General features: G+C 39.5%; 2 protein-coding genes across 8 annotated transcripts in view; one reads left to right on the top strand and one right to left on the bottom strand.

Moving 5' to 3' along the window:
* Positions 1 to 27,646, bottom strand: CRYZ (crystallin zeta). Of its 4 annotated transcripts, XM_019019874.4 has the most exons (10): positions 27,223 to 27,356; positions 24,942 to 24,980; positions 19,225 to 19,348; positions 17,634 to 17,786; positions 13,720 to 13,883; positions 9,094 to 9,145; positions 4,607 to 4,756; positions 1,613 to 1,714; positions 1,415 to 1,510; positions 1 to 973 (listed from the first exon to the last, which is right to left on the bottom strand). In XM_019019874.4, the coding sequence occupies exons 3-10, from the start codon at positions 19,333 to 19,335 to the stop codon at positions 812 to 814; spliced, it is 990 nt and encodes a 329-aa protein (XP_018875419.1). In that variant the 5' UTR covers positions 19,336 to 19,348; positions 24,942 to 24,980; positions 27,223 to 27,356; the 3' UTR covers positions 1 to 811. The 4 variants fall into 4 exon arrangements, with proteins under 4 accessions (XP_018875419.1, XP_018875417.1, XP_055222832.1 ...); XM_019019872.4 differs by lacking the exon at positions 24,942 to 24,980 and having other exon boundaries at positions 27,223 to 27,646; XM_055366857.2 differs by lacking the exon at positions 1,613 to 1,714 and having other exon boundaries at positions 27,223 to 27,311.
* Positions 27,379 to 27,897, top strand: part of TYW3 (tRNA-yW synthesizing protein 3 homolog) — a 28,179-nt gene continuing 27,660 nt past the window's right edge. For 3 of the 4 annotated variants that reach the window (XM_055367005.2, XM_055366948.2, XM_055366986.2), the window contains exon 1: positions 27,486 to 27,659. In XM_055367005.2, coding sequence (XP_055222980.2) covers positions 27,486 to 27,659 — 174 coding nt within the window. Of the gene's footprint in view, positions 27,660 to 27,897 lie in introns of all 4 variants that reach the window. The other variant, XM_004025988.5, reaches the window with a different exon arrangement.

Below are 27,897 nucleotides of genomic sequence, written 5' to 3'. Positions count from 1 at the left end.
TTTTAATTTTCTATAGACTTTATTACACATTATTATGTTATGAGACAAATGCAGATAATTCTTAATTTATCAAATTTGTGAGCTTAATTACTTCAACAAAAATATTTGACCCTCACCAGAAAAACAGATAACTCTAAATCTACTCTGAAAATCTAATCAATTGCGAAGTATTACCTATTTGGAGACTATGTATTATATCAAAGATAAAGCTCCTATTCTCACAGAACATATGGGGTCATTGGCAGCCAACCAATAATTAAGTAAATATTCTAATATTTGGGAAAATACTGAGAAAACTAATAAATTGTCCTGGACATTATTTATTCTTGCCTTTACAAAAGACTTACACATCCAAATGAGATTTAGAATAGAGGTTTTTAGTTCAGAAAATGTTCAAAGTCCAATACAGTCGTGGCTAATCAGAGACTAGAGAACCTTTATAAAGGTAAGTAGGCTTGAAAACCCTTGGAAACTGAGCAGTCTTATTTTGAACTAGCATGTTCTAATCAAAGGTATGGAATTAATCAAATATCAATTAAGAATTACTGGAATGCACCCTCATGCCAAATGACAACTAACATGCTATTTCCTACTATGATGACTCTTTGATTTGAGACTGATGGCATAAAAAAATATTGCTAGCTATACAATGAATTTTACTCTTCTGCTTCTGCTCTCTAAAGAAAAATCTTATTTTTTCACATAAGAAGCTCATGGAATCGAATGTTAATTAAAGAAAAGATAGGGTAAGTACAACTAGGGGAAATACAGTACCTCTAATTACATAGGAAATCCATGAAAGAATTAACCATCATAAGAGAAGAATCATTTTTCCAGTAGCCCCACTACCATGAATGATATTTTCATGAGCCTCGGCCACCTTCTCCAATGGATATTGAGAACCTATCACAGGTTTCAACCAGCCAATTTCCATTCCAGCTTGAAGGGCTGCTGCATATTGCTGAAATTCCTCCTAAGAAAAGGAAAAACAAATTTCTTTTTGTAGTGAACCATATGATTTAATTTTCAGAAGCATTAAAAACACTTCAGAATCTAAGTGTCATACCATGAAGAGTCTCTTACAAATGTGTGACTTTTGTCAACTTGTCCAGAACTATAGAAAAAGTAGTTATCTACAGGGTAACCATAAATCCCATCTGCCTGAGACAGTGTTAGTGTACAAAATACCTATTGTCCTGAAATTATTACTAGTATCACATTTCTATCTCAAAAGGTATGCTTACCTGGATATAAATTATACTGTCACCCTAGTTGTCCTTCTGGTGACTAATCCTTACCAATTCCCACTAGTCATATAATTAAGTTTAACATCTATTCAAACTTTCAGCTTGCCTGAGTAGGCAAACTGTACCAATGTTTAAGTTACCAAAATCAGAAGTACTTCTTTTCCTACCTTGGTTGAGGAAAAGAGAGTAACTCCAATTATACTCGACTCCTTTGCCATGGTGTCCCGTGGGTTTATTTCAATAGTACCTCTGCTGCCAACAACCTAACATGAAAAACAGCAATTCTACAGTTAAAGATTACTGTAAAATAGTGTTAAATTGTGGTAAAACATTAAAGTGGTAAAAAAAAGAAAAGGAATACTTACTATCACTCGTCCTCCATGTGACAGAAGACTCAAGTCTTTACTAAGATTTACATTAGCTAACATTTCAATAATTACATCAATTCCTTTCTCACCAACATATTTCTATATAATAAAAGAGAAATGTAGAGTAAGATAGCAAGTGAAAAACTGTAAAATAGCTATCTGTACAAGATATTATAGAAATATGTTTCAAATGATATATAAATGCTACATCTTTGAGACTAATAATGCAAAATTTTAAATAATCTAATTATATAATCATGATGTAATTCCAAGGTACCAGCCAGAACATCTAAACTGATAAAAATTTGTACTAAATACACTGCTGTAGTGAAATAAAGTTTGTCTGGAATTTTCAGGTGCTAGACTCAACTTGAGTATAAAATACTTGGCTGAAAATTTTCTATCTGTAAAATAAACTTTCATAAAGAAACAATAAATCAAAAGCCCCAAACCCCCAGGGGGCTCCCATTTTTATTAATAAACAAAAAGCAAAAGAAGATATCATTAGCTGTTCGGTTTTGCATGATTTTTGTTGTTTTAGTGCATTTGGTTTTGTTCTAAATGGTTTATCATCTGTTTGACGCACTAACTCTTTTGGGCTCTTGGATGTTGGATGCTAGCTCTTACAAAAAGCTACACACATCTACATTATATTCATTTTATTTTAACACACACACACAAATGAATCCCTGTGCCCGGGATTGCACTAGGTACCAGGAATACAAAGACAAACATAGGGAGCTCAAAACAAAAGTAGTGAGAAAGATGGGAAATACTACAATTATAGCTATAATGTAATGGGCTAAGTAACACATTAGCAGAAATAAATCATAGAATACAGAGAAAAAAGGTTAAGGTTTGATTGCCTGCCATGGTCAGATAAAGTTCCACAGAGACGATGAACTGGGTCCTGAGGGATGAACAGGAGTTTCCCAAGCCAAAAGAAAGGAAGATGAGTAAGGGGAAGCTAGACCTGAGGCTGAGTCAGTCTGGACCAAAGAAACAGAAAAGCAAAGATGGAGGGGACTGAGAACACAAGGATTGAAATAAAAGCGGAACTGAAGTACGTAATCAGGTAAGGGGGAGTGGCAGGGAGAGGAAGAGGTAGGAGAGAGGAGACCGTAAGTTGGGACAGATAGTGAAAATACAGTGAATGCCATATTAAAGGATTTGGATTGTGTGGGGGTTTTTTGGTAGTGTTTTGTTTTGTTTTTTTCTTACAGGGGTTCATTACTGCATGTGCAAGTGCAGTAGGGAACAGAGAGACAAAACTCCTCTCCTCATAAAGCTTCCATTTTAGTTATTTCTGGAGATCTTTTTTAAGAGGGAGATGACAGCATAGATAAAAGGGGATATTAGCTCAGTTATGAGTAACAGTCAAGGCTGGAGAAACTAAGGCCTAAACTAAGTTATGGTGGTCAGTGGAATAGAGATAAGGAAATACATTTGAAAGGCATGTCAGAGATGAAACTGATAAAATGAGGTAACCAACTTGCTGGGTGGGAGGGAGAATGATAATTAAAAGACAGGAAAAACAAACAAAATGACGGTTTCTGTCCTGGGTGACCAGATGAGTAGCAATGTCTAGCGGGTTGATGGCATGAAGGAAGTGAACTCAGGCCAAAGACAGTTTTGGAAATCAACAGTATATGGGTAGTAAGGGAGCCACAAGAGTATATGAGACTGATCAGGACGAAAGTCTAGCACCAGGGAAGATGAGAGACCAAGCGAAAACAACCTAAGGAATATTAATATTAAATAATATGAAGAGGACGGAGATTGAAAGTGAAAAGTCAGGAAAGTAAGAAGAGAACCTGTTTCAAAGAAATGCGGTCAGGGTCATATGCTCCTGAAAAATCAAACAAGATGAAGACTGAAAGAAGACCAGCAGACTGCTAATTAGGAGCTTCTCAGTGACCTCTGGGAAGCAGTATAAATACTTGGGCTATAAGCAAAACTGCAGGGAGAAGTGGTGGAAGGTAAGGAAGTAAAAGCAATAAATACTACTTTTTCAAGAAGTTTTGTGGGAAAGAGGAGGAGAGAAAGGGGGGTAAGATAAAGGTTAAGAGAATGTTTTTGAGAATGGGAGAGACTTAAGCAGAAGGAGTCAGTGGAAGCTCCCAAGACCTCATGGTCTTAAAATTAGATTATTGCTGAACAAAAACCATTCTCTTAAAATAACGGGCCATTTTTCATCTTTGTGAATATTCTTGGATAATGGTATCAGCAGTGCTAGATCTTAGGTTCCCCAGACGTATAACAAAGGAGTGCTTTTGTTCAGCTTTTTGGCAAGATGATTGCAAAAAAGGTAATAAACTCTCACTCTTATTTTTTCCTTCATTTGTAATGATCTAGTTTACACAGTACTCAATATTTGGGAAATTCTAATCTCCCTAACATGAGGAAGTGGTTGAGGATTAGCAAAGCAATAAGCGTTTAGCAAATTGCTAATATAGTACAAGTGAAGAACTTCAGAATCTGCTTGAATTCTGTTAAATGCAGCAGCTAACTAAATGCCACCTCACCATTTTGGATGCAGTAGTGATTATTCCTCCAAAGCATCCAGCTAACAAATGAACTTTATTCCCTGGGCCACACAGATCCAGTTTGTAATTTACAGATATCTCACCTTCCATGGAGAATTCACATCAGTAGAAATTATATTAAGAATACCTCACAGCTGCAAATACAAAGCTGCAGCTTTACTTAGAATGTTATTTGCATTAAAAAATCAATTTTTATAGCTATAAGATTCTAGAGAAGCTATATTCTATTTAATACACATAATACAAAAATGATAGTAAAAGTTTAAAACTTAGACATCTCTGTTTTTTAAATAAATTAAAGTTTTAAAACACGCATAAAAATTCATCGCACTGAAAAAAGGAAGCAAACAGCTTTAAAGGAGTAGTTGGTTTAAAACGTATTAAAAAACCACGCAAGTCTCCAAGGAACGACGTTTGACTTTTGTAAAACAGTGGAAAATTTTACCTTAATTTTATCAATATAATTCACTTCTCTGTGATTGAACACTTCATGGGCTCCATTTTGCAAAACAATCTTTTGTCCTTCCTCAGTACCAGCAGTGCCCAAAACCTTTAAGCCATAAACTCTAGCAATTTGGCATGCTGCTAATCCAACCTGAAAAACAAATATAACCCAAGAGTTATATATTCTCTACATTCCTGTAAACACTTAAATACATACAATGAACTTAAGATTCCTATAGGACCCACCCTAACTTTAAGGAACTTAAGAGTGTAAATGAAGAAATAAGAAAAATAGCTAACTTTAATTGAGCATTTAAAATATTCCAGGAACCATACTAAATAATTTCTACATATTGTTTTATTCTATCCTCACAATGACCCTATAAAGTAGATACTATTACTGTCCCTATTCTACAGATAAGAAAGTTGAAGCTTCAAATTATAAGTAATTTGGCCAAGTCATATGCAGAGACGGAAACAGGAGCTAGACCAGTCTGACTGCAGAACTTGAGTTTTTAACCACTGCATCAAGATGTTTGCAGGGTTTAAAGATGTACAGAACATGCTCTCTGACTTCTTTGTGCATACGAAATTCTAAATAACAAATGTAAGGCCTCTACCATTTAAGTAGAAGAGACAGGTATATGGGCAAATTAACTAATTCATCCATATGGCGAATGTTTATAGAGTGTTTACGATGTGCTAGACATGGTACTTAATGTAAGAAAGAAACTTACATTGTAAGGGTGGAGGAAGATAATAGTCATATGAATGAATAAAATAAATTCAGGAAATAAAAGTGCTAAGAAAAAATAAGACTGGCTGTTGGGTTAAAGAGATAGGAATAGGGGCTATTTAGGTCATCAGGAAGAGCCACTCTGAAAAAATGAGACCTGAAAAAAGTGAGGAACAAGCCACGAGAACATCCGGTCAGCCACGTGGAGGATGCTGTGGGCATAGTGAATGGCCATGGCTAACCTGGCGAGGTGGGAATGCAGTTGGGGTCAAAGAACAGAAACAGGGGCAGTGTGGCTCAGGGAGGGGCATGTACGAAAGGGTCGAAGATGAGGCCAGAAAGGCCAAGTCACACAGAATCTGAGGGGTGAGGGTAGAGGCTTCCGAGTATATTAAAACCTGTGCAGAACCACTGGAGAGCTTAAGCCAGGAAATGATCTGGTTGACTCAGGCTTTAAAAAGGTTGCTTCAATTACATGTGAGGCACAAAGAAGGCGGCGAGGAAAATGGGAGGAGGAAGATCAGTTTGTAGCTGTTAGAACCGTCTAGATAAGAGATGAAGCTGGCTTGAACAAAGGTGGTGGCACTGGAAAAAATAAACAAATTCAGATATAGTTGAGAGGTAAGCTAATGGGACTTCCTCACAGATTGAATGCAGGAGATGAGGAAAAGAGAAAAATACAGGCTGTCTCCTACGTCTTTGGCCAGATTAACTGGGTAGAGTGAGAAGACTGGAGAACACTAAGTTTGTGAAAATCTCCAGATTTCACTTTGCCAAGTGTGGTGGCGCACGCCTGTAATCCCAGCTATGTGGGAGGCTGAGGCAGGAGGATCACTTGGGCCCAGGAATTTGAGGAGTTTGGGATTGCAGTGATCATGCCACCGCACTCCAGTCTGGGCAACGGAGCAAGACCCTGTCTCTAAAAAATAAAAATAAAAGAATCACTTGGAACATGCTGAGCTGCACAGTGCTCATCTACTTACAGGCGAAGATGTTCAGCAATCGGTTGAATATGAGTATGGACTCAAAAGGGTTCAACTGGAGATATATATTAGAGATTCATTATCTTACGGCTGGTATTTAAAGCCAAAGGATTAGGTGGAACATGGTGGCTCATGCCTGTAATCCCAGCACTTTGGGAGGCTGAGGTGAGTGGATCACCTGGGGTCAGGAATTCGATACCAGCCTGGGCAACCTGGCAAAATCCCAGCCTCCCAAAATGCTGGGATCGTAAGAAATCACTAGAATACCAGATAAATGTGCTTAGTATAAAAGAGAAATCAAAGTAATTTAAGAATATAGACAAAAGAGCAATTACTTAAATAACAATACTAGGAAATATATCTGATTAGATGACAAATGATGGTACAAATAAGTGTCACATATATTTAGAGCAGAGTTTCCCAAACTTTGCACTATTGACATTTTGGGCCGGATAATTATTTGCTGTGGGAGACTATCCCATGTATTGAAGGATATCTACTCTCTAGATGCCAGAACCCCTTCCCCAAGTTGTGACAACCAAATATGTCTTCAGACATTGCCAAATGTCCCAGAGCGGAAGGAGAAATGATGCAAAATCACCCGCTACTCATAACCAGTGATTTACAGGGAGGACCAGGTTCGGCAAGAAAAGAATTAAGATGAAAAATAATGATAGAAACAGATTAAAGTTGTAACAGACTTCCAGGCCTGAAATGGACCTTAAAGATCGTATGGCACATGGGAATAACGAGGCTGGACTCAGCCAGGTTATGGCAGGAATTTGTTTAACTGAAACAAACAAATACATGAAACTCACTGTCTGACGGAGGAGAGAGACCTCCAATTAGATAAAACACAATCCACTATGGGGTGGGCACAATTGATTTTCTATTTTAATTTTCAAATTTAAATAAAAGACCTCTAATAAAACCACACTTTAAAAAGCTAACGTAACTACATCTCCTTGTGTTCTAACTGCTTTAAAAGGGCACTCAATAGCTCTTTTAAAAAGGCACTGTTTATTCTATTCTTGTCAACAATTATACCAGCAATACTCCTTCAACAGATTATGCACCAGATTATGTGTCAACTATTTTTCTTCTACTTATTTTGCTAACACTAAAACAGGGCACTCCCCACCAACATATCTGGATAATAGCTGTGTTCATAAATTCCACACCATTTTAAACACACAACATAATCCCAAAGTAATTCGAATTAAATGAGGACAGAAAGTACAAACAGAAGCAAGGCAAAACCCAGTACTGTTTCCCTCTGATAGGACAGGGAGGATCAGAAGCACTTCACACACCAGGTCGCCAGCCTATCCCTGCCAGCTGAGGATTTAACAAACTCAGCCAGCTCAGAGAACAGTGTGGATTTTACCTTAAAAAAAAAAAAAATCATGGTGAAGCAACTGGGCTTTTTACAAGAGGGTAAAGGGAAAATAAAGAGATTTTCTTTAAACTCTTCTCTCCCCTTCCTACTGAAATCTTTCCCTTCTGCACAGAGCACTAAGTTAGCTCTCTGAAAGCCAGGATAATTTAAATAAATGTATGTGTTTGACAGACCCTTTAGTTATTTAAGGTTAAATTTAATTTAACCCAAAAATAGCCTCTTCAGTGAAGTTAAACAATGGGAGTTTTGGACAAGGTATATCTGTCGTATTGTCTCAAGCCCCATAAAGACAATCCTAGTGTTTTTTAATAAATTGTTTGATCTGTGAAATCCTTTAGAATTGATCTATTTGAAGTGTAGGAAGCTAGGTGTGAAACCTCGTGATTCATCTACCTAAAGAAACAGAGAGACAAAAAGGACTGAAATTACCTGGGCACTTTTAAAGGTAAATTCACATTTTCAGGATACCACTCATTATTCAGGGGACAATGTGCCATTTAATAGGTTACTTCTTTCAATCCACTCTCCAGAATACACAGTGCTCTGAAATGGTTAACAGCCTCCTCAAAGTAAGCATCTAGCCCCAGGCCTTTTATTTTTAAAACGCAAAATCTTATCTCCAAAATTTCCAAGCATCCACTGATACAGTTCACGTGGATTTCTTGTTAAATTCTAACTGCAGAGCTCTAACCTTTCCCTCTAAGCTCCTGAGAGGCAGATTGGCAGCTAGTTTCTCGAAGAGGTTTCTGACAGCCCTGCACTGGGTGATTTCATTGAAGGGCTTATTTTAAGTTCTGAGTCCTCCTCCCCCATTCCCCCACATTAGCATTTTCAGCCATGGGTTGTGGTGTTAAGGACAGGGCTGTATACGTGCACTCCATGGATGTCATCAAAGCGCAGCAGGCAAGCAGCAGAAGGGAGATAGAAAGGACTAAGAATTCACAGTGTGGCTTTACCGTGCTGTCTGGGGCAACAGAGGTAAGCTTTAATGAGCCTTAGTTTCCTTATTTAAGGGAATATGGAATTAATATCAACCTTAAAGAACTGTTTAAAATTCTAAATAAATATTTTTATAACATATGCTACTTGAAGGCAAAAACAAGGCCAGTTTATCTTAGTCTACACCCAATACAGGTGGAAAATCTAACATATTTTTGAAGGGGTGCTCTGTTGAGTTTATTAACCAAGAAATGCTAAACTAATGACAAAACATCACCTTCAGAAGACCAAAATCAAAAGTTTTACTACATAAAGAAAAAAAGCACCTTTGACTCTATTTATAAATCTGACTTTTAAAAATGACCAAAGGAACTATGATGTGAAACCCATAAACCCAAGCTTATTTCAAAATACATTAAAAAAAAACTTACTCCTCCACTCGCCCCATGAACCAGAACACTTTCTCCAGCTTTCACACGGGCACTGCAAAGGAAAGCATAAGTTACATCACCTTATTTTTTGAAGCTAATTAATCTCGGGTGTTTTCATCATCTTAAGGAATTTCTACCCCTAGTCTGGCTAACACTTACACAAACAGCAAATGCAACCTGACATACAGCCCCAAATATTCCCTAAGCTCCACAGAATAAACAAAGCCTTCAATTCATTTATTCCTTGAACAAATATTTATTGGGAGTCTTTATGTTCCAGGCACTATGCTGCTGGACACTGGGATGACTATGTGGTGCTACTTCTGAGTGGCTACAGTCCTTGTGGGTTGTGAAGTAAAATTGCTGAGCCTGGAGGATCTGGAATCTCTCATTCCCATATATCCCCACAGAAAGGGCCTCAAAGCAGATTTATTATATAGCTCAGTCTTTATTCTGTGGTCTAGAGTAATGTCCAAGTAAACACAGTGGCTATTTTTTTTGCCCAAGGAAAGAAAGTAATTTTTCTTCTCCATGTCTCTGAACATCAGGTTGCACCAGCCTTGCACTCTCATTTCAGGGAGCAATGCTGAGTTAGCAAAGGTCAGAGAGTAGGAAATGCAATAAATTCTATCACAAAGATTCCCATGTCATCCCCCTAAAATGTCCAGATTCTCTGGTGAAATGGCATTTTCTTTTTCCTTCCAGTTCACATGACTACTTTTCTAGTATGTACTGAAAAGAAGGGACATGCAGCAAGGCATGAGGGGATGCCTCACTATTCCAGATGGACGGTGCCAATGTCAAAAGCCAGCAGATGCTGTGAGATCCAGATCTGACTCTCAGGAAGGCTCTCTTACTTCCTCAAACAATGTGGGGTGGCCACACTGCAGAGACATTATAGAACATTATGCTCCACCTGGGAAAGAGAACAGTAACCAGAGTCCTGTTCCCAGCTATGCACCAACAGCTGAGAAGTGGCAACAATGAGCAGTAAGTGAAGCTTTCTCCCACACTCTTGCTTAGAGCTGAAGGGACTGAGGACAATATGTTAAAGTAAAACATAAACATAAGGGGATAGGAGGACTAGTGTTAAACTATGGGATATGAAATACCTCCCAAAGAAATTTTTCAAAAATTCTTATAAGATGCCCCTCAAACACTAAAGACACATTCTCATAAATCCCTGGGGCCTGGGGTGAGGGGAGAAAAAGCAGGCAAATCCCCTCCTGAATCCTTGCACAGAGTCGCTGTGACAGTTAATTTTATGTGTCAACTTGACTGGGCCAAGGAACCCAATATTTGTTCCAACATTACTCTGTTACAAAAACAGTGTTTTTTTGTTTTTGTTTTTTTTTTTGAATGAGATTAACAACGGAATAGCTGGATTTTGAGTAAAGCAGATGACCCTCTAGAATGTGGGTGGGCCTCATCCAATCAGTTGAAGGCTTTTGTTTTCAAAGACTGACCTCCGATGAGCAAGAGTAAATTCAGCCAGCAAACTTTCTATGGACTTAAACTGCACCTCTTCCTTGTGTCTCCCATCTGCTGGCCCACTGCAACAGATTTTAGACTCACCAGTCCTCCACAATTTCATGGGCCAACTCTTTAAAATCAATCAATCTGTGTGCGTGTGTGTGTGTGTACAGAGTGACTGATTCTTAAGGAATTTATATAGAGATAAATGATAGATCAGATCAAATAGAAGATCAAATAGATAGATGATTGACTGATAGATAGACAGACAGACACACATCCCGTTGTCTGTTTCTCTGGAGAACCCTGACTAATACAGTCATCTTCCCTGGTGCTCATAGCACTCAGCCTGGCCTTCCATGCTGCTGTCCCTTACCATCTTCTAGTCACTGAAGACTAAGACCTGGCACATAGGCTTTCTCTCCCACCCCAAATCCAGCTCCAATCAAGGAGACACTGCATTCCCAAGAAAGAAAATCAAGCATCACAGTTCCTGAATTTTCCTCCACTTATAGCCACTCTCTCCCAGGGCTTAACTACCAGCAACCATTCTCCCTGAGAAATATCAGATGCCAATAACCAATATTATGACAGTAATCTATCCTAATTCTGAAAACCCATATTCTCTCAAAATCTTTCTTCAACTATGCAGAGATTACTGACTCTCAATAGCTCCATTTCTGCCCACTTGCTGCTCCAGGCCTTCCTTCCGTCCCTACTCAGCCTGGACTCCATAGATTGCCCATCCTCCTCTCCCCGCAGCCCCTGTGCTCTCATTTCTTTTGCACCATTCAATTTTGCCACCAGCATTCCAGCCCTGGATTAATGTTCAAATCTAGCTTCCTTGACACTCCATCCAAATGGCTAAGTAGTACAGAAAAAAATCACATGACCACGCATTTTGGTGCCACTTCAGCTCTGATTCTTAAAATATCACTTTTTGCCTCCTACTTAATTGTGAAAAGTGAGGCAATCACACACAAGTACCTTCAACACTCCATCTCCCTATCCATAAATGTTTCCATAATTATATCATCTTTACCCCTTCTAGGTTTTACAGATGAGCTGTCCTTTCCATACTGGAAGCCAATCTCTCTACCTATGTCCTAAGTCCTTTCCATCTTGCCTTATGCACATCTTATTCCATCTGTAAATATGTTCAAGTCTTGTCTATCCTTAAAAAAAAAATCCGTTTTTTCCACATACTCTCCTCAAGTAACCTTCTACTCTCTCTTCCTTGTCTCCCCCATTTTTAAAAGAACAGTTTCCATTCAAGAAATTGATTTCCTCTTCCTTCCTCAATCCACTCAATCAAGCTCTTCCCACCATTCTATTGAAAAGGAACTGACGAATGTCACCAATGACCTCTTAATTGCTGGGCCCAACTGTCATTTTTTTCTGAACAGACCTCTGTTGCATTTGACAGCTGGCCTCCCTCCTTAGTAGCAATATCAATTGCCACTCCTAAGGCTGCCAGCAGTGATTGCACACTTACCCTGTGCCAGCCCTGTACTAAGAACTTTATACACATTACCTCCAAGTAATTCTTACCACACCCTAGCAGGTAGGTGCTGTCATTATCTATGTTTCTCAAATCAGTAAACTGCCCTTGAGATGTTTAAGTAACTTAACCAAGGTCACACAACTAGTACTATGTGAAGACATTGACCCAGGCTGTTCTGTCTTCAAAGCCCATGCATTCACTGGATGCTTAAGGAATACCATGACCTCTAGATTCTGCTGGTCATGGAATCCGTTCGGTCTCTTACAACTCAATCATTTTTCTCTGACTACATTCTTAAATGGTGATGTTCACAAGGGCTCTATTCTCACTCCAGTGTTCTCACTCCCTGAGGAATTTCAACCACTTTTCACCTTGTCAATTCTTACCTAACATGCTGCTATCCCCAAATTTGTATCTCCAGTCTTCAAGTTTCCCACTTTTTTATCCAATAGGCTACTGAACTTCTCCATTAGGATGTGTCTCTCACAACTTCAAATCCAAAACTGAATACAGCTTCCCTTTGAAACTTTTTCCTTCTTTTCTTTGTCACAGTTAAACATGACCCAAGCTAGAAAGCTGGACTACTCTAAGTTCTTCCTCATTCTCTACCTGAAAATAATCACCAAATACCCCTGATTTGACCCCCACTAAATAGTTATTCTTTCCTCTCTACTTACTTCTTCTAGCAGAACCCTTGCTCTGGCCCATAAGGATTTTGTCTAGTGGAGACTCCTATAAGATGCTCTTATCTCTCCATTCCTATCCTCAAATCCATCCTACACACAGCAGATAAGTGATCTCAATAAAACATAAATATGACAATAGCAGTCTCCTGAATAAAGCATTTCATTACTTCCAATCCTTTACAGAGCAATGGATAAGCTCTATAATCTGTCTTTTACAACCTGAATTCTATCTATTTGATGACAGCTAACATTTATTGAGAGATTACTCTGTTCCAACTTTATTCTTCGCTACTCTTTCTCTTGAAATCTCCTCTCTAACAAAATCAAGTTTCTATAGCTGTTCCCACACACCATACTGTTTTTCCCCACACTATTCCCATTGTCCAGAATGTCCTCTCTCCTTCTAGTTACCCTTCCTGAGGTGAATTCCCTCTGATGCTTTTCAAATACTTAGTAGATGGGATTAAACTATAGACTCTCAGGCACCAGCTATGGAAACTGACCAGAGGGTCTGGGGTAGGGCCCAATAGTGTACTATTAAATTGCTGCCTAGATGATTCTAATGGATAATAAGATTTTTGAACCATGGCTTTAAAATAATCTAAGTCTTACACCTTGCCAGGAAGCCCTACCTCATCACCACAGGCACATGCCTTCTGAGTCTATATATCCCTATGCACATCTCTACCACTGTACTTTCCACATTATATATAAATATGATCACTCTTATGTCATTTCCCTTACTAGACTGTGAGCATCTTGAAGACAGTGTTTGCTCTTCTTTGTATCCCTAGTGATTAGCACAATTCCCCAAATTCACAGTTTCCGTTATATAAATGTTTAATGGTAAGTAACTGGTAACCAAATATGATGAACAGATGGATGGACAGACAGCTAGAAGGCAGGCAGTTAACACTATCCTCTTTTGGCATTGGCCATAAAATTGACAGAATGTGTTATTACCTGTGGATCAGAGCTCGATAAGCAGTAAAATATGGAATACCGATGGCAGCTCCTTGTTTAAAGTCCAGTTTTTCAGGTAGTTTGTAAACAGTGTGGTCTGCTGCAAGAGCGTACTCTGCATAGCCCCCAGAGATCGTGCTGCTAGTGAAAACTCTGTCACCTTTCTAGGGGAAGAGATAAATGAATAAATGCAGGAAGACTAAACATATTATGTCAAAATAGGTATAATCCTTTATAACAAGAAATAAGTGAGTACTTATATACTGTCCTCTATAGGGTCTCATATAAATAATTTTGTTTTTTTTTTTTTTTTTGAGACAGAGTCTTGCTCTGTCACCCAGGCTGGAGTGCAATGGCATGATCTCGGCTCATTGCAACCTCCGCCTCCCGGGTTCAAGCAATTCTCCTGCCTCAGCCTCCTGAGTAGCTAGGATTACAGGTGTGCACCACCACGCCCGGCTAATTTTTGTATTTTTAGTAGAGACGGGGTTTCACCATGTTGGTCAGGCTGGTCTTGAACTCCTGACCTCATAATGTGCCCACCTCGGCCTCCCAAAGTGCTGGGATTACAGGTGTAAGCCACCATGCCCAGCCATAAATCATTTTAAAATACTTCACATTTAAAAATATTTATTAATGGGAACCAATGGGAAGAAAATCTAAGGAAAACAGAAAAAATATAACAAAAAGAAGGATAAACTTCCTTGAATGGCATCATAATGATGTTGATGGCTCAGTCCATGAAGAGCTTGCTATACCAGGCACTGCATTAAGTGTCTCTGGAGTGTTATCTAATTTCATCTTCACAACAGCTAGTGAGGTGGGCATGCATTATCTCTACTTTAGAGCAATCCCCACTACACAGATGAGGAAACTGAGGAACAAAGAAGTTCAATAATTTCCTCAGATCAAGCAGCTAGTAAATAGCAGTCAATATAAACTGTTATTTTTGCCCAAAATGCTAGGGAGAAGAAACAAATAAGGTATGAAGTTTCTTCTGCACACCAAACACCTACTCTAAATCCCGTCCATGAGTTTCCTCACCCCTGCATTGCCGTTATTTCTCATGCAAACACCCAAACGCAGAAAACCATACTAGGACCCTGACAGCAGGATGACCCAGGACAGCCTTCTTCTTGTCACGGCACCAGAAACACAGTAAAGCCTCAACAAATGTCTGCTGGACCTCACTATTAAAAAGTAGATGCAGGACTCAGGGTGAAATAATGCCCTAGGCCAGGCATTATTGGGCCAGTATGTAATTTGCACATTAGGGAAAATTAGACTGCCCACCGTAACCACCTACCTTAACTCCTCCTTCTTAGAAAAAAGTAGATATTCCTTAGAATAGGCAAATTATTAAGGTAATGATTGCTCAGTATACTTTAATTGAAATCTGAAAATGTAGAAATGTTATCTGATAGGATAAAGACAAAAAAGATTCAAAAGCCATCCAAGAGTCAAAGACAAGTATCACTGCTTAATATGGTTGCCCAGAAATGTCAAATATGATGAAGATTAATCCAGTTTTAACAGCTAAAAAACATGTTGAATTGATTTCAATATAATTCAAACATTTACTGCGAATATACTACATAGAAAGCATTATTTCAAGTTATGTGAGGGACATCAATACCACTGTCCCTAACCTCAAGCATCCTAGACTCTAGGAGGAGAGAAAAGCAAAGGATAGAAATAATTACAAAAAGCAAGGCAAACATGATGAGCCACTGAAGATAGGTACAAGAGAAAGAAAGAAATTACTTCTAAGTAGAGGAAATTAGGACTAGCTTTATCGAGAAGCTAACAATTGAGGTAAGTCTTGAAGAACAGGACAAGATTTTGAAAACTAGAATGGGGAAGAGTCAACAAAGTTGACCAACAAAGTTGGCCAAACGATAGGGACAGGAATAAATGCCACGAAATTAGCAGCATTTATTACCAATGAGTAAGCAGACTAATGTGTGGTATGTAACTGTTTCAGGAGATAAAATGAAAAGAAATTGAAGCTAAAGTGTAAAATCCTTTGAATCCATGTTTGTAAGTTTCAATTTAATTCTGTCAATTAGAAGAACCAATATGAACAAAAACACAGAGATGAGAGAGCATGGGATGTGCAGGGAAGGACAAACACTTCATTACTGAAGAATAAACTACACTGTGAGGAGGAGTGGGAGTTAAGACTGGAAAGACAGATGGGAGAGAGCATGAAACAGTCTTATTTCATAGCAATAAGGAATTTTAAGAGTCTCCCTGAAGTCTACAAGACATGGATGCAAGAATGAAAACAGAGGTGTAAAACAATCAGAATTAAATTCTATAAAGTGATTCATTCTAGAGTAAGGATGAATTCCAGGGAAAAGAGAAAGTATCTATTATAGAAATTCAGGTCAGGGGTATAGTTAAGTAGGTAAGATAGCCTGAACTAAACTACTGGCAGTGGAAATGGAAAGGAGAGAGAAAACAGTTCTAGTAAGGGAAAGCGAGGAGTAATCCTCAAATCCCAGAAGTCACCAAGACAATCACACAAGAGAGGCGCTATCTGCAGTGAGAAAAGATAAGCTAGTTTTAGACATGTTTTGTAAGAGATTTCTGGAGGTTGACCATGTGAGTCTAGTGTCTCCAACAGAACTCTCTGTAATGATGGAAATGTTCACATCTGCACTGTCCAGCAGGATAGCCACTGGACACAGGAGGCTATTAAGCATTTGAAATGTTGCTAGAGTGACTCAGGAACTGAATTTTCAATATGAATTTAAGTTGAATTTTAAATTGCCACATGTAGCTAGTGGCTACTGTTTTGGATAGCACAGATCCAGAGCTTAGCAGAAAATTCTATGCTAAAGATGTAACATGTGATAATGGCAACAAAAAGAGTGTAGGAGATCATGAAAAAGGTAAAGAATACAGAAAGCAGAGGTCTAAATAGAGACTGAGAGCCCCAGACAACACCAAGATTTAAGGAATATCCAGAGAGAGGCCTGAAAACGGAGGCCCAGAAAGGAGGGGGAGAGGAGAACAGAAGAAAATGATGTCACAGAAGCTGCAGAAAAAGTTTTTTAAAGAAAAAGTTAAGTGGCTAAGAGTGTCAAATGTCACAGAGAAATCAAGAAAGATAATGACATAAAAGGGCCCATTAACTTCAGCAATACAGAGGCCATTAGTGACATTAGCAAGAATCCTTTCAGTGGAGCGATGGGGGCAGAAGCCAGGTTGCCACAGGCTGAGGAGTGGAAAGCTGTATGAATTTGCCAGTCTTCCTGTACAGGGGCACAGTAATCTTCTCTGTCTCAACCTAATTTTGGTAAGGTGCTGCCAAAGTTGAGCAGGTCAAGGAATTATGAGGAAAGATGCTAGGACATGAGCTTACTATGAATATGTCTTTTGGCATATATATATGTGTGTGTGTGTGTGTGTGTGTGTATATATATCCTGAGCATAACATTTTCACTGAGTCAGAGCTCCAAAACTGTATAGTGACCTTGCATTTTTCATGTTTTACTTATTTTTCAAAAGAATTAACTTTCTCTTTATATTATAAAGCAACATTTATAAAAGAAATTAAAAATTATGTTAGCTTATGTATCATCAAGAGTTAGGAAATAGTCTAACCTCCTTGTGTGTTTTCTTTCCTTACATATTTCTATTAAATCAAAAAAATCACAGTTCATTCTGTGGGGACATGAAGATACAGAAATTACCCAGCACCTATTCACTACAATGTAGTAAACAAATAAGGCCTCTGGATAAAATCTAATTTCTTAATTCCTTTTTTGACTAGAGGAGTCCCCCAAGTGGCAGAAATTGTGTAATGGGGCCTTTTAAAACCTTAAATAAGATGCAGTTGAAAGCTATGTTCAAATATTTTTATGAAATAAATTCAGCCAAAATAGAAATAATTAAAAATGCAATACCTTGAAAGCAGATGCATTATCTCCAACAGCTTCTATCACCCCAGCCACATCAGAGCCAGGAGTATAGGGTAAGAGTGGTTTTCTACTATAAGTACCAGAGCGAATGTATGTCTCCACGGGGTTGACACCACATGCATGGACCTTGATTAGAACCTGCAATGACAATGTATTTTAGTTCACAGAAAGAATTTAGGCATTCATTTAACTTTATGCTAGGACTGTGCTGATTATGGGAGCTATCAAAATGGGAGAAAAAAGCAAAACAAATAAGTGCTTGCCTTCAACGAGCTCACATTCCAAGTTTTACAAGCTAAGATAAATAAGTATGACAGAATGGCTTATGTACCGCATTAAAAACATTTTGGGGAAAATAGTGAAAGAAATATCTAAGGGGATATGTGGCAGAGACCTCTGCGTGTTCATCAAACCCATTTTCTCCTTTTCCTGGGTACACAGAAAGAGTGGTACTTCTTCGCCTCCCTCATGGTTATGAGTAGCCAAGTAACTGAATTCTAGCCAGTGGAATGTTAGAAAAAGTGACAGTAGACACTTGCAGACCTGACCCATTAAAACTTCCTAGCCAAGCCACATCGTGCTTTTCTTCTTCCACGGAGACCCTGAAGACGGGTTGGGTGGCAGAGCCACATGAAAGAAGAAGCTGAGTCCCTAAGTCACTGTTGGAGAACAGCTACCCACCCACATTTGAGAACTTTTAAATTTAGTGTATAAGAAATAATTGTCCATGGCTGGACTATTGCAATTTTTAGGTTACAGCAATTGTGGGAGCTAATTTTACCTTAATTAACACAGAATGATTACCTCTGGTACAAAAGTAAGGGAAGGCTTTATAAAGGAAGTGGTATTTAGTTAGGGTTTAAAAGATAAGTAGAAATTCTTTAGGAATGAGAGAAAGGATAGGTTGGGTAAAAAAAAAAATCGCATGTGCAAAGACAGAGGAATGAAAGGAAGTCTTAAGGAAATTGGACAAAATCTGATGTTGTTACAGCACTGTATCTCTACATGGAGAGGAAGTGATGAGAAATAAATTTGTAAAGATAGATTATATCCAAACTGTAAAAACTCTCATAGGCTTGCTAAGAAAATTAGACTTGGGAGCCATGGAGGGTGCAGTAATAAAAATACATAATTTAAAATCAAAAGTGTATTGTTAAAGTCATTGGAGATGATTAAACTATATACTTAAATTCTCATGAATCACACATGAAAAAGCATGAATGCAAAAGAAAATTGTTTTCCCAGCATGCAAAAAAAATCATGAATGTTTGTAATAGAATAACTTATTCAAAACTCCTTATGTGTCCATTCAGAAAAATCCAATTATTGCACTACATAGATCATTCCCTACATCAAAAATTTTCTTATAACCAGAGGTTATTCTTTTTCATACATCTACTTCACTAATTATCAGGTTTATGTTAACTTTATCAATGTCCATATGTATACATAGTGTAAATTGCATCCTAATTCAATGTTTTTAAAAATAATTGTGAGTCTGCTTCTTTTGAATACTATGTGCAAGAGACTCACACTCAGTATAATTATAGCCTCAATAAAGTAATTTTATTTCTACCTGATGGTCTTTTGGAATCGGTACTGCAATATCTGATTGCAATTTCAGGACTTCTGGTCCACCAAATTCAAAAACTCTAACAGCTCTCATCAACTTCTGTCCAGTCGCCATGGTGATCTAGATACTAAGGAAGAAAAAAAAATTAATGTATTGTCACATTGTATCTAGGATATCACCATGTTTTTCCCCCCTGGAGGGAGCAGATCAAACAATTTTTTCAAATAACAATTTAAATCATGAGCTTACCACTGATCTAATTTCATGTTTAAGGACCTTTCATCTTACAAATCCCTCAGCTATAAAGCAGAATCCTTCATGCTACTTCCTGTAGGGATTCAGTGCCTTCAACAAAGGAATCAAACATGCAAACAAAAACATCTGGATAGACATAGCATGATACCATATTTAGGTTTTCTTGCTTGAGTTGCAATACCTTAGAAATTTTATGAGTTGAGTTTTATTAACATTAGGTAAACTGACCTCCTTTTGTTAGATTATGAAACATTCCAAACATTTACCTGACACCCAGTGTATTGGTTCATTTTCATACTGCTATGAAGAAATACTGGTGACTGGATAATTTATAAAGGAAACAGGTTTAATGGACTTGCAGTTCCACATGGCTAGGGAGGTCTCACAATCATGGTGGAAGGCAAAGGAGAAGCAATGGCATGTCTTACATGGTGGCAAACAAGAGAGCTTGTGCAGGGGAATTCCCTTTTATAAAACCATCAGATATTGTGAGACTTATTCACTGTCACTAGAACAGCATGGGAACTCCCTTCCCCCATGACTCAATTACCTCCCACCAGGTCCCTCCCATGACACATGGGAATTATGGGAGCTACAATTCAAGATGAGATTTGGGTGGGGACATAGCCAAATCATATCATTCTACCCCAGGACCCTCACAAATCTCATGTCCTCACATTTCAAAACCAATCATGCCTTCCCAACAGTCTCCCAAAATCTTAACTCATTTCAGCATAAACTCAAAGGTTCACAGTCCAAAGTCTAATTGGAGACAAGGCAACTCTCTTCTGCCTATCAGCCTGTAAAATCAAAAGCAAGTTAGTTACTTCCTACATACAAAGAAGGTACAGGAAATGGGTAAATACAGCCATTCCAAATGGGAGAAATTGGCCAAAACAAAGGGGCTACAGGTCCCATGCAAGTCCAAAATCCAGCGAGACAGTCAAATCTTAAAGCTCCAAAATGAACTCTTTTGACTCCATGTCTCACATCCAGGTCACTTCGATAAAACAGGTGGGTTCCCATGGTCTTGGGCAGCTCTTCCCCTGTGGCTTTGCAGGGTAAGCCTCCCTGCTGGCTGCTTTCATGGGCTGGCATTGAGTGTCTGCAGCCTTTCCAGGCACACAGTGTAAGCTATCAGTGGATCTACCATTCTGGGGTCTGGAGGACAGTGGTCTTCTTCTCACAGCTCCACCAGGCAGTGCCCCAGTAGGGACTCTGTGTGGGGGCTCCCAGCCCACATTTCCCTTCTGCACTGCCCTAGCAGAGGTAGGTTCTCCATGAGGGCTCCGTCCCTGCAGCATACCTCTGCCTGGACATTCAGGAATTTCCACACAATCTCTGAAATCTAGGTGGAAGTTCCCAAACCTCAATTCTTGACTCTTGTGCACTGGCAGGCCCAACACAACATGAATGCCTCAGAGGCTTGGGGCTTGCACCTCTGAAGAAATGGCCTGATCTGTATGTTGGCACCTTTAAGCCATGGCTGGGATGCAGAGCACCAAGTCCCTAGGCTGCACACAGCATGGAGGCCCTGGGCCTGGCCCAGGAAACCATTTTTAACTCCTAGGCCTCTGGCCTGTGATGAGAGAGACTGCCGCAAAGGTCTCTGACATGCCCTGGAGACATTTTCCCCATTCCATTATCTTGATGATTAACATTTGGCTCCTCCTTACTTAGGCAAGTTTCTGCAGCTGGCTTGAATTTTGCCTCAGAAAATGGGTTTTTCTTTTCTATTGCATCTTCAGGCTGCAAATTTTCTGAAATTTTATGCTCTGCTTTCCTTTTAAACATAAGTTCCAATTCCAAACCATATCTTTGTGAATACATAAAACTAAATGATTTTAATAATGTGCAAGTCACCTCTTGAATGCTTTACTGCTTAGAAATTTCTTCAGCCAGATACCCTAAATCATCTTAGGTTCAATGCTCCACAGATGTCTAGGGCAGGGGCAAAATGCCACCAGTCTCTTTGCTAAAACACAACAAAAGTCACCTTTGCTCAGTTCCCAACAGGTTCCTCATTTCCATCTGAGACCACCTCAGCCTGGACTTTATTGTCCATATCACTATCAGCATTTTGGTCAAAGCCATTCAACAAGTCTCCAGGAAGTTTCAAACTTTCCCAAATCTTCCTGTCTTCTGAGCCCTCCAAACTGTTCCAATTGTTACCCAGTTTCAAAGTCGCTTCCACATTTTCAGGTGTCTTTACAGCAGTACCCCACTCTAATGGTACCTATTTACTGTATTAGTTCACTTTCATACGGCTATGATGAAACACCTGAGACTGGGTACAATTTATAAAGGAAAGAGGTTTAAGGGATCACAGTTTCACGTGGCTGGGGAGACCTCACAATCATGGCAAAGGAGAACAAAGGCACAACTTGCATGGTGGCAGACAAGATAGCATGTGCAGAGGAACTCCGCTTTATAAAGCCATCAGATCTCCAAGACCATCCTGGCTAACAGTGAAACCCCGTCTCTACTAAAAAATACAAAAAAAAAAAAAAAAAAAAAAAAAAATTAGCCGGGCATGGTGGCAGGCGCCTGTAGTCCCAGCTACTCAGGAGGCTGAGGCAGGAGAATGGCGTCAACCCGGCAGGTGGAGCTTCCAGTGAGCTGAGATCACGCCACTACACTCCAGCCACTACACTGCAGCCTGGGCAACACAGCGAGACTCTGTCTCAAAAAACAAAACAAAACAAAACAAAAAAAACCCCATCAGATCTCATGAGACTTACTATCATGGGAATAGCATGCAAAAGAAAAGACCTGACCCATGATTGAATTCCTCCCCCAGGTCCCTCCCATGACACGTGGGAATTATGGGAGCTACAATTGAAGATGAGATTTGGGTGAGGACAGAGCCAAACGATATTACCCAGCTTTAACAAATCTTAACATTTAAAAAACCTAAACCATTATAGATATAATTGAAGCCAAACCTGCTTCCGTCCCACCCTTTCAAGAGGTGACTATAACCATAAATTTAGTACTCATCATTCTCAAGCATTTAATACCACTTCTACATGAGTATGTAATATTAAACAATATGTGTTATTGTTTTGCACGTTTTCAAACTTTATTTACACAGTTTAGGGAATATAAAAATCTCAGAAACTTAGTGCTGAAAGGAAAAAGAAAATTCTGATTTGAAAAATAATTCTACAATTCGCTATTTCCTTTCAGCATTAAGTTTTTGAGATTTATCAATGTCAAAACACTTGGCTTTATGTAGTTCATTCATTTTAACAAAAGGGGAAAAAAATCAAAAAACTAAAAACGTGCACCATATGCAATCTTTTATAAATTACAAGGGCACAGCTAACCTTTCTGTCCTATCACTGTTAATACCAAATGAAATGAAAACTCAGAGTTCAAATAACCTAGAAAAAAGCAAAGAACATTTGTACAGAAAGTTATATAATCTTAGAAAAATTTTTGTACCTGTAAAGATGTAATGAAAGGTTTTGACTATATCCCCATAATTTTATCTGTGGGTTATAATTTCTTGAAATCAACCAAATAGTGTTAGATTCTGCCACCACCTAAAACATCTGCCTCAACCACAAGAAGTTTAAACATTAAGAAGAGCTGCAGAAACCAGGACCTGATATGAAAGAATTCAGACTTTTACTGTATCAAAACTCCACACAGGACTACTCAGAACAGAGCCCATACAGGCTATAAAATGTCATTCCACATTTCCACATACAGCAGCTGGGGCAAGGGGTGGAATCATAAGTATTTTGGTAGTGTTATTGATGGGAAGTTCTTGATATAATTAATCAAAAGTTTGTGCCATTTTAAAACCCTTAAAAGGATTTAACAATGTCTAGCACAAAGGAGAAAGTGACATTTCCAAAGGTTGTTTAGCAATGACATATCCTGAAGGGTGGTCCTCGGGGAAAAACAGAGGCAGAAGCAGGCCGACGGCATAAAGACTGCACTTTAGAACAGCTTGGCAGTCTCTGACAGGGAGATGATCTGTCAGAGGGCAGGGCTGGGAAAAAACAGTCCAGTCCTACTCAGCAATCTCACCACTCTACTTCCATTCAGGTCTTCACTCTAGCTCAGAATTCCTTAGACAAGAAAGTGAAAGTATCAAGAAAATAAAAAAGAAAAAGGTAGCCCAGATGAGAATTTTCCATGGTGGATATAAGAACATAGAGGTTGTTTTTGTTTTGTTTTTTTTTTTTTTTCAACATGACGTTACGGAAAGAGCAGGTTTTGGAATATGCAGCTCGAGGTGTGAGTCCCAGCTCTATCATGTGGGAGCCACATGGCCTTGGGCAAGGCAGTCAACCTCTTGATGCTGTTTCCTCATCTGAAATCTGGGATCCCACTCAGAGTTACGTGCTAGAGACGTGGCAAGCACCAAGCACAGAACTTAGCAAACACATGATCTTATATATAGTAGACATCATTATTGTTTTCCCCTCTATTCTTCTTTTCAATTTCTGAATCATAAGGATTGCCTGAGCCTAGAAGATCGAGGCCAGCCTGGGCAACATGGCGAAATGCCATCTCTACAAAAAAAAAAAAAAAAAAAAAAAAAAAAAAAAAAAAAAAAAATTATCCAGGTGTGGTGGCAAGCACCAGTGGTCCCAGCTACTCAGAAGGCTGAGGTGGGAGGATCGCTTGAGCCCAGGAGATCAGGATGCAGTGAGCCATGATCCTGCCACTGCACCACTCCAGCCTGGGTGACAGAGTGAGACCCTGTCTCAAAAAAAAAAAAAAACAAAAGCAGCAGACTAGAGAAGTCATTAAAATGTTATGAAAAAAAATATACTCTATAGTTCTATAATCATCTTTAACATAATGATATTTACAGAACTCTGGTTATCAAAACAAGCTCTTATTCTCAAAGAATTCGGTCTAGAAGATGACTTAAACAAAACATTAATACTAAACATTGGTTGTTACGCAATGTGTATTTTTCTGAACCTTAATTGTACATGAAGCGGTGTGTTAAACTCAGAGAACACAAAGAGCAAGAAGAAAATGCCCCACCCTGCCCCTAGCTTCTGTAAGCTGGGTGCTCTCTCTCTCTCTCCCACCTACACACACAGCCTATGAGATGCTTGCTTTTTCCATTTTCAATATCTACCTACTTCCTACATATTTCTTTCACTCACATCTCACGATTACCATAAAAAAACTGTTGTAATAATAAAAGTAAAATTACTCTGAAATAGGATCTGTATCTTTCCCCCCGCCACATTTTGGCATTGGCTAAGTTGGGAGAAAGAAATAAAGGAAGATGACTCATCCTACTGGATTTGGAAGACTCATCTGCTTTGCCCAGTACTATCTGACTACATTATCCTATCCGGCTTGAAAGTGATGGGGCATGGCCTGACCATACTATATCCTACTTTGCTTCTGTTGATCTTATTTCCCACTGAGCCTTTAGCATTCTGATTCATCAGGCTCCAACCTGCACTCATTGCCTTTGAACTCACCTATCCACGGGATCATCATATGCTTCATAACGATGAAGCCTGTCAAAGGAGATTACACAAAGAATAAAATAACGTGGCATACTGATGGCAAATAGGATAATACTTAAAATCCTGTAATACCGGATTTCTTCTAAAAAGCATAAGTCTTCCACCTCCATTGACTTAACTGTTTTCAGAACAGGTAGAGAAGTTATTTAAACTATTATTTTATGCAGAAGTAAAAATAAAATCGCCATCCATTTTATGGATGAGAAAACATCACAAGAGGTTAAGAGACTTGGTCAGGGTCACACAGAAGCAAAGCTAGAACCCAAGTCCTGTAATTAAATGGTGTTAGCTGATTTTTTTGTTTACCATCCTTTTCATCTCACCCTTTGAGATGCTGGCATATAAGACCCTTTACTTCGTAGAAATAAACTTTACAATAGTGATAGTGAGACAGATTGAGCTAGAAAATGTGAAATCAAACTAACCTGCAGGTAGAATCGCATATTTTATGACTAAGGCATCTGCTTAGAGTTTGAAATTTCTCAAATGCCCACTAAGTCAGGGAATGCAGCAGAAATACAAAGGACATGATTCTATTTTTAAAAATGTATATAAAAAAATTACTCCCTAGCATCGGATCCTTGTGAACAGGACAGGCCTTTCCATTGCTTGCGCTTTTTAATTAAACTATACTTCAAATAGGCCTTCCTGTTTATCAAATATAAACTTTTAAAAATTAGAGTCCCTTGGTTTAATTTTTGGTTTAATTTTACCTCTGAAAGGTTGCCAATATGCCTTACAAATCTAGGAAATAGGAAATCTAAAATCCCTCTTCCAACAGTGATCTTTTTCCTGGCTATGCTTGTATCCATTTGATTTAAACGAAAATTAAAAGAATTGGGAAAATGTTAGGAGTATATTTTAACATAGGATGAACAGATCAAGTCACAAAGCCAGAGCAAAGGAACATTATGAGACAAGAGCAAAAGTAAAATTAAATAAGAATTCTGGCAAGAATTTTAAAAACTGAAAACTTAGAAAAAAATCAATCATTACAAATTGTTCTGCTGCTAATACACAATGACTCAGGTAAGCATATGGTTTATTATTAACCCAGAAATGTAAAAAAGGCAAGAATTACAAGTGGTCAGAGAAAGTCTCTTCCTGGCTGTGTGATCTTATCAGGTCACCTCTGTTCACTTGAGATAGGACGGGGTATGAAGAGGGGAGGAGTTTAATAATTCCGGACTCCTCCAGGTTCCATGATCGTATGGAACAGGGCAGTCTGTTCCCTAATGCTGGAGGAGTAGAGCTTGGAGAGATTTGCTGCTGAACTCGCTGCGCTAACCAGACACGTAATCACAGTGGCTTCAGTGGGACTCGCACAGCAATTTCCATTAGCTACGGACAAGCATTCCAAACTTTAGCCTTTAGGTTTAATCATTGACACACCTTCCCTGGTCATTGAGTCTCCTCTAGAAACTCAGTATAAACATCCAAAGATGTGTTAACAGGGTGTTTTGTAATTTTCTTTTGAAGATTATTCTAGGTGGTGGGCGTCACAGGGTCAATAAAACTATACATTTCTCTCAAAGACTGCAATCCTGATGGCAAAGCTGGAGGAAGCTCCGGGAAACCTGTAATTGTGGGAATCCAAGACAAAAAATCCCCCACAGCTGGGCTGTGGGAAGGGGCCCTACCTAGAAGAAGAAATCAAATCCCCTACAGCTGGGCTGTGCGAAGGGGCCCTACCTAGGAGAAGAAATCCCCTACAGCTGGGCTGTGGGAAGGGTCCCTACCTAGGACAAATCCTCTACAGCCTACAGCTGAGAGCTGGGCTGTGGGAAGGGGCCCTGGACAGACCGCTGGGCGCTGCTGCAGGAATCCCCAAACCCAGGCACTGGCTGCAGGGAAAAATCAAGCGGGTGACTGGCGGGGGGGGGGGGGGGGGGGGGTGCAGCGTGGGGCTGGGGGACAGGGAGTGCGGGGGGCGGAGGCTGGGCAGGGGTAGTGCCAACGGACACCTCATGGTGTGGTAGCCTAAACTCAGAGCCTAAACGCAGGACCAGGGCTAGGAGCCGAGGACCAGAAGGCAAAACTTCCTACGTGATTTATGGATGGGAACTTGCAGCCCCTGGAGGGAAATGGCTTCGGTCTGGAGCTCTACGCACTAGTTCTCTGGGAAGACAGAGGGCAGGAAAGGGGTGCAGCCAAAATCAAACTCGGTTCCACTTGGACGAGCAGTGGGGAGATTCGCTGTCTAAACAACTAAGGAGTTTTTAAAACCACTTACCAGAATCTAGAGTGGGAATTAAAATCTGCGTGGGCTTCTTCAGATTCCACAGAAATGAGGACTGCCACACCTCCAACTTTTGCAGGCTCCACCCAGGCTGTGCGCCTCTCTCCACCCCTAGGCGAAGGCACTAGAATTTCCCAACTTAAGAACGAAGAGGAAGTTTGGACCTTTTCGGCCACCGCTCGCTTCAATATGGCTGCCCCCAGGGAGAGACGAGACTACCGTGAAGGAGCCGAGCGCAGACCCTGAGTCCCTCACCCATGGATCGCAGCGCGGAGTTCAGGAAATGGAAGGCGCAATGTTTGAGCAAAGCGGACCTCAGCCGGAAGGGCAGTGTGGACGAGGATGTGGTAGAGCTTGTGCAGTTTCTGAACATGCGAGATCAGTTTTTCACCACCAGCTCCTGCGCTGGCCGCATCCTACTCCTTGACCGGGTGAGGCCCCTTTGCTCCTGTCCATCGCCTGCCTTCTAGTGCGAAACTTTAGGATCCCTGTTCCCATCCAGTGACGACCCAATCCAGCATGTCTGTGTTTGCTCCTCTGCGGGGTGGTCTCTGTTTCTTTATATGTGAAATTTAGGGGATTAGATCAGTGCTTCTAAAAGTTTAACGTGGCTATTAATCAGCTGAGGATCTTTTAAAATACAGATCCCGATTCTTTAAGTGTAGGGTA

This window comes from Gorilla gorilla, chromosome 1, assembly GCF_029281585.2.
Source record: "Gorilla gorilla gorilla isolate KB3781 chromosome 1, NHGRI_mGorGor1-v2.1_pri, whole genome shotgun sequence".
Taxonomy (NCBI): Eukaryota; Metazoa; Chordata; class Mammalia; order Primates; family Hominidae; genus Gorilla; species Gorilla gorilla.
Note: the sequence above shows the minus strand (reverse complement) of the source record. Positions and strands in the feature narration are given on the sequence as shown.

Bases quoted from the DNA above. Each gene is read 5' to 3' on its own strand.
- CRYZ (XM_019019872.4), bottom strand. From the start codon at position 19,335: ATGGCGACTGGACAGAAGTTGATGAGAGCTGTTAGAGTTTTTGAATTT. The intron at 4,757-9,093 runs GTAAGTTTTTTT...TTTGTTTTTCAG, and splicing joins TTCATGGGGCGAGTGGAGGA to GTTGGATTAGCAGCATGCCA. The intron at 974-1,414 runs GTAGGAAAAGAA...TCCTTTTCTTAG, and splicing joins CTCTCTTTTCCTCAACCAAG to GAGGAATTTCAGCAATATGC.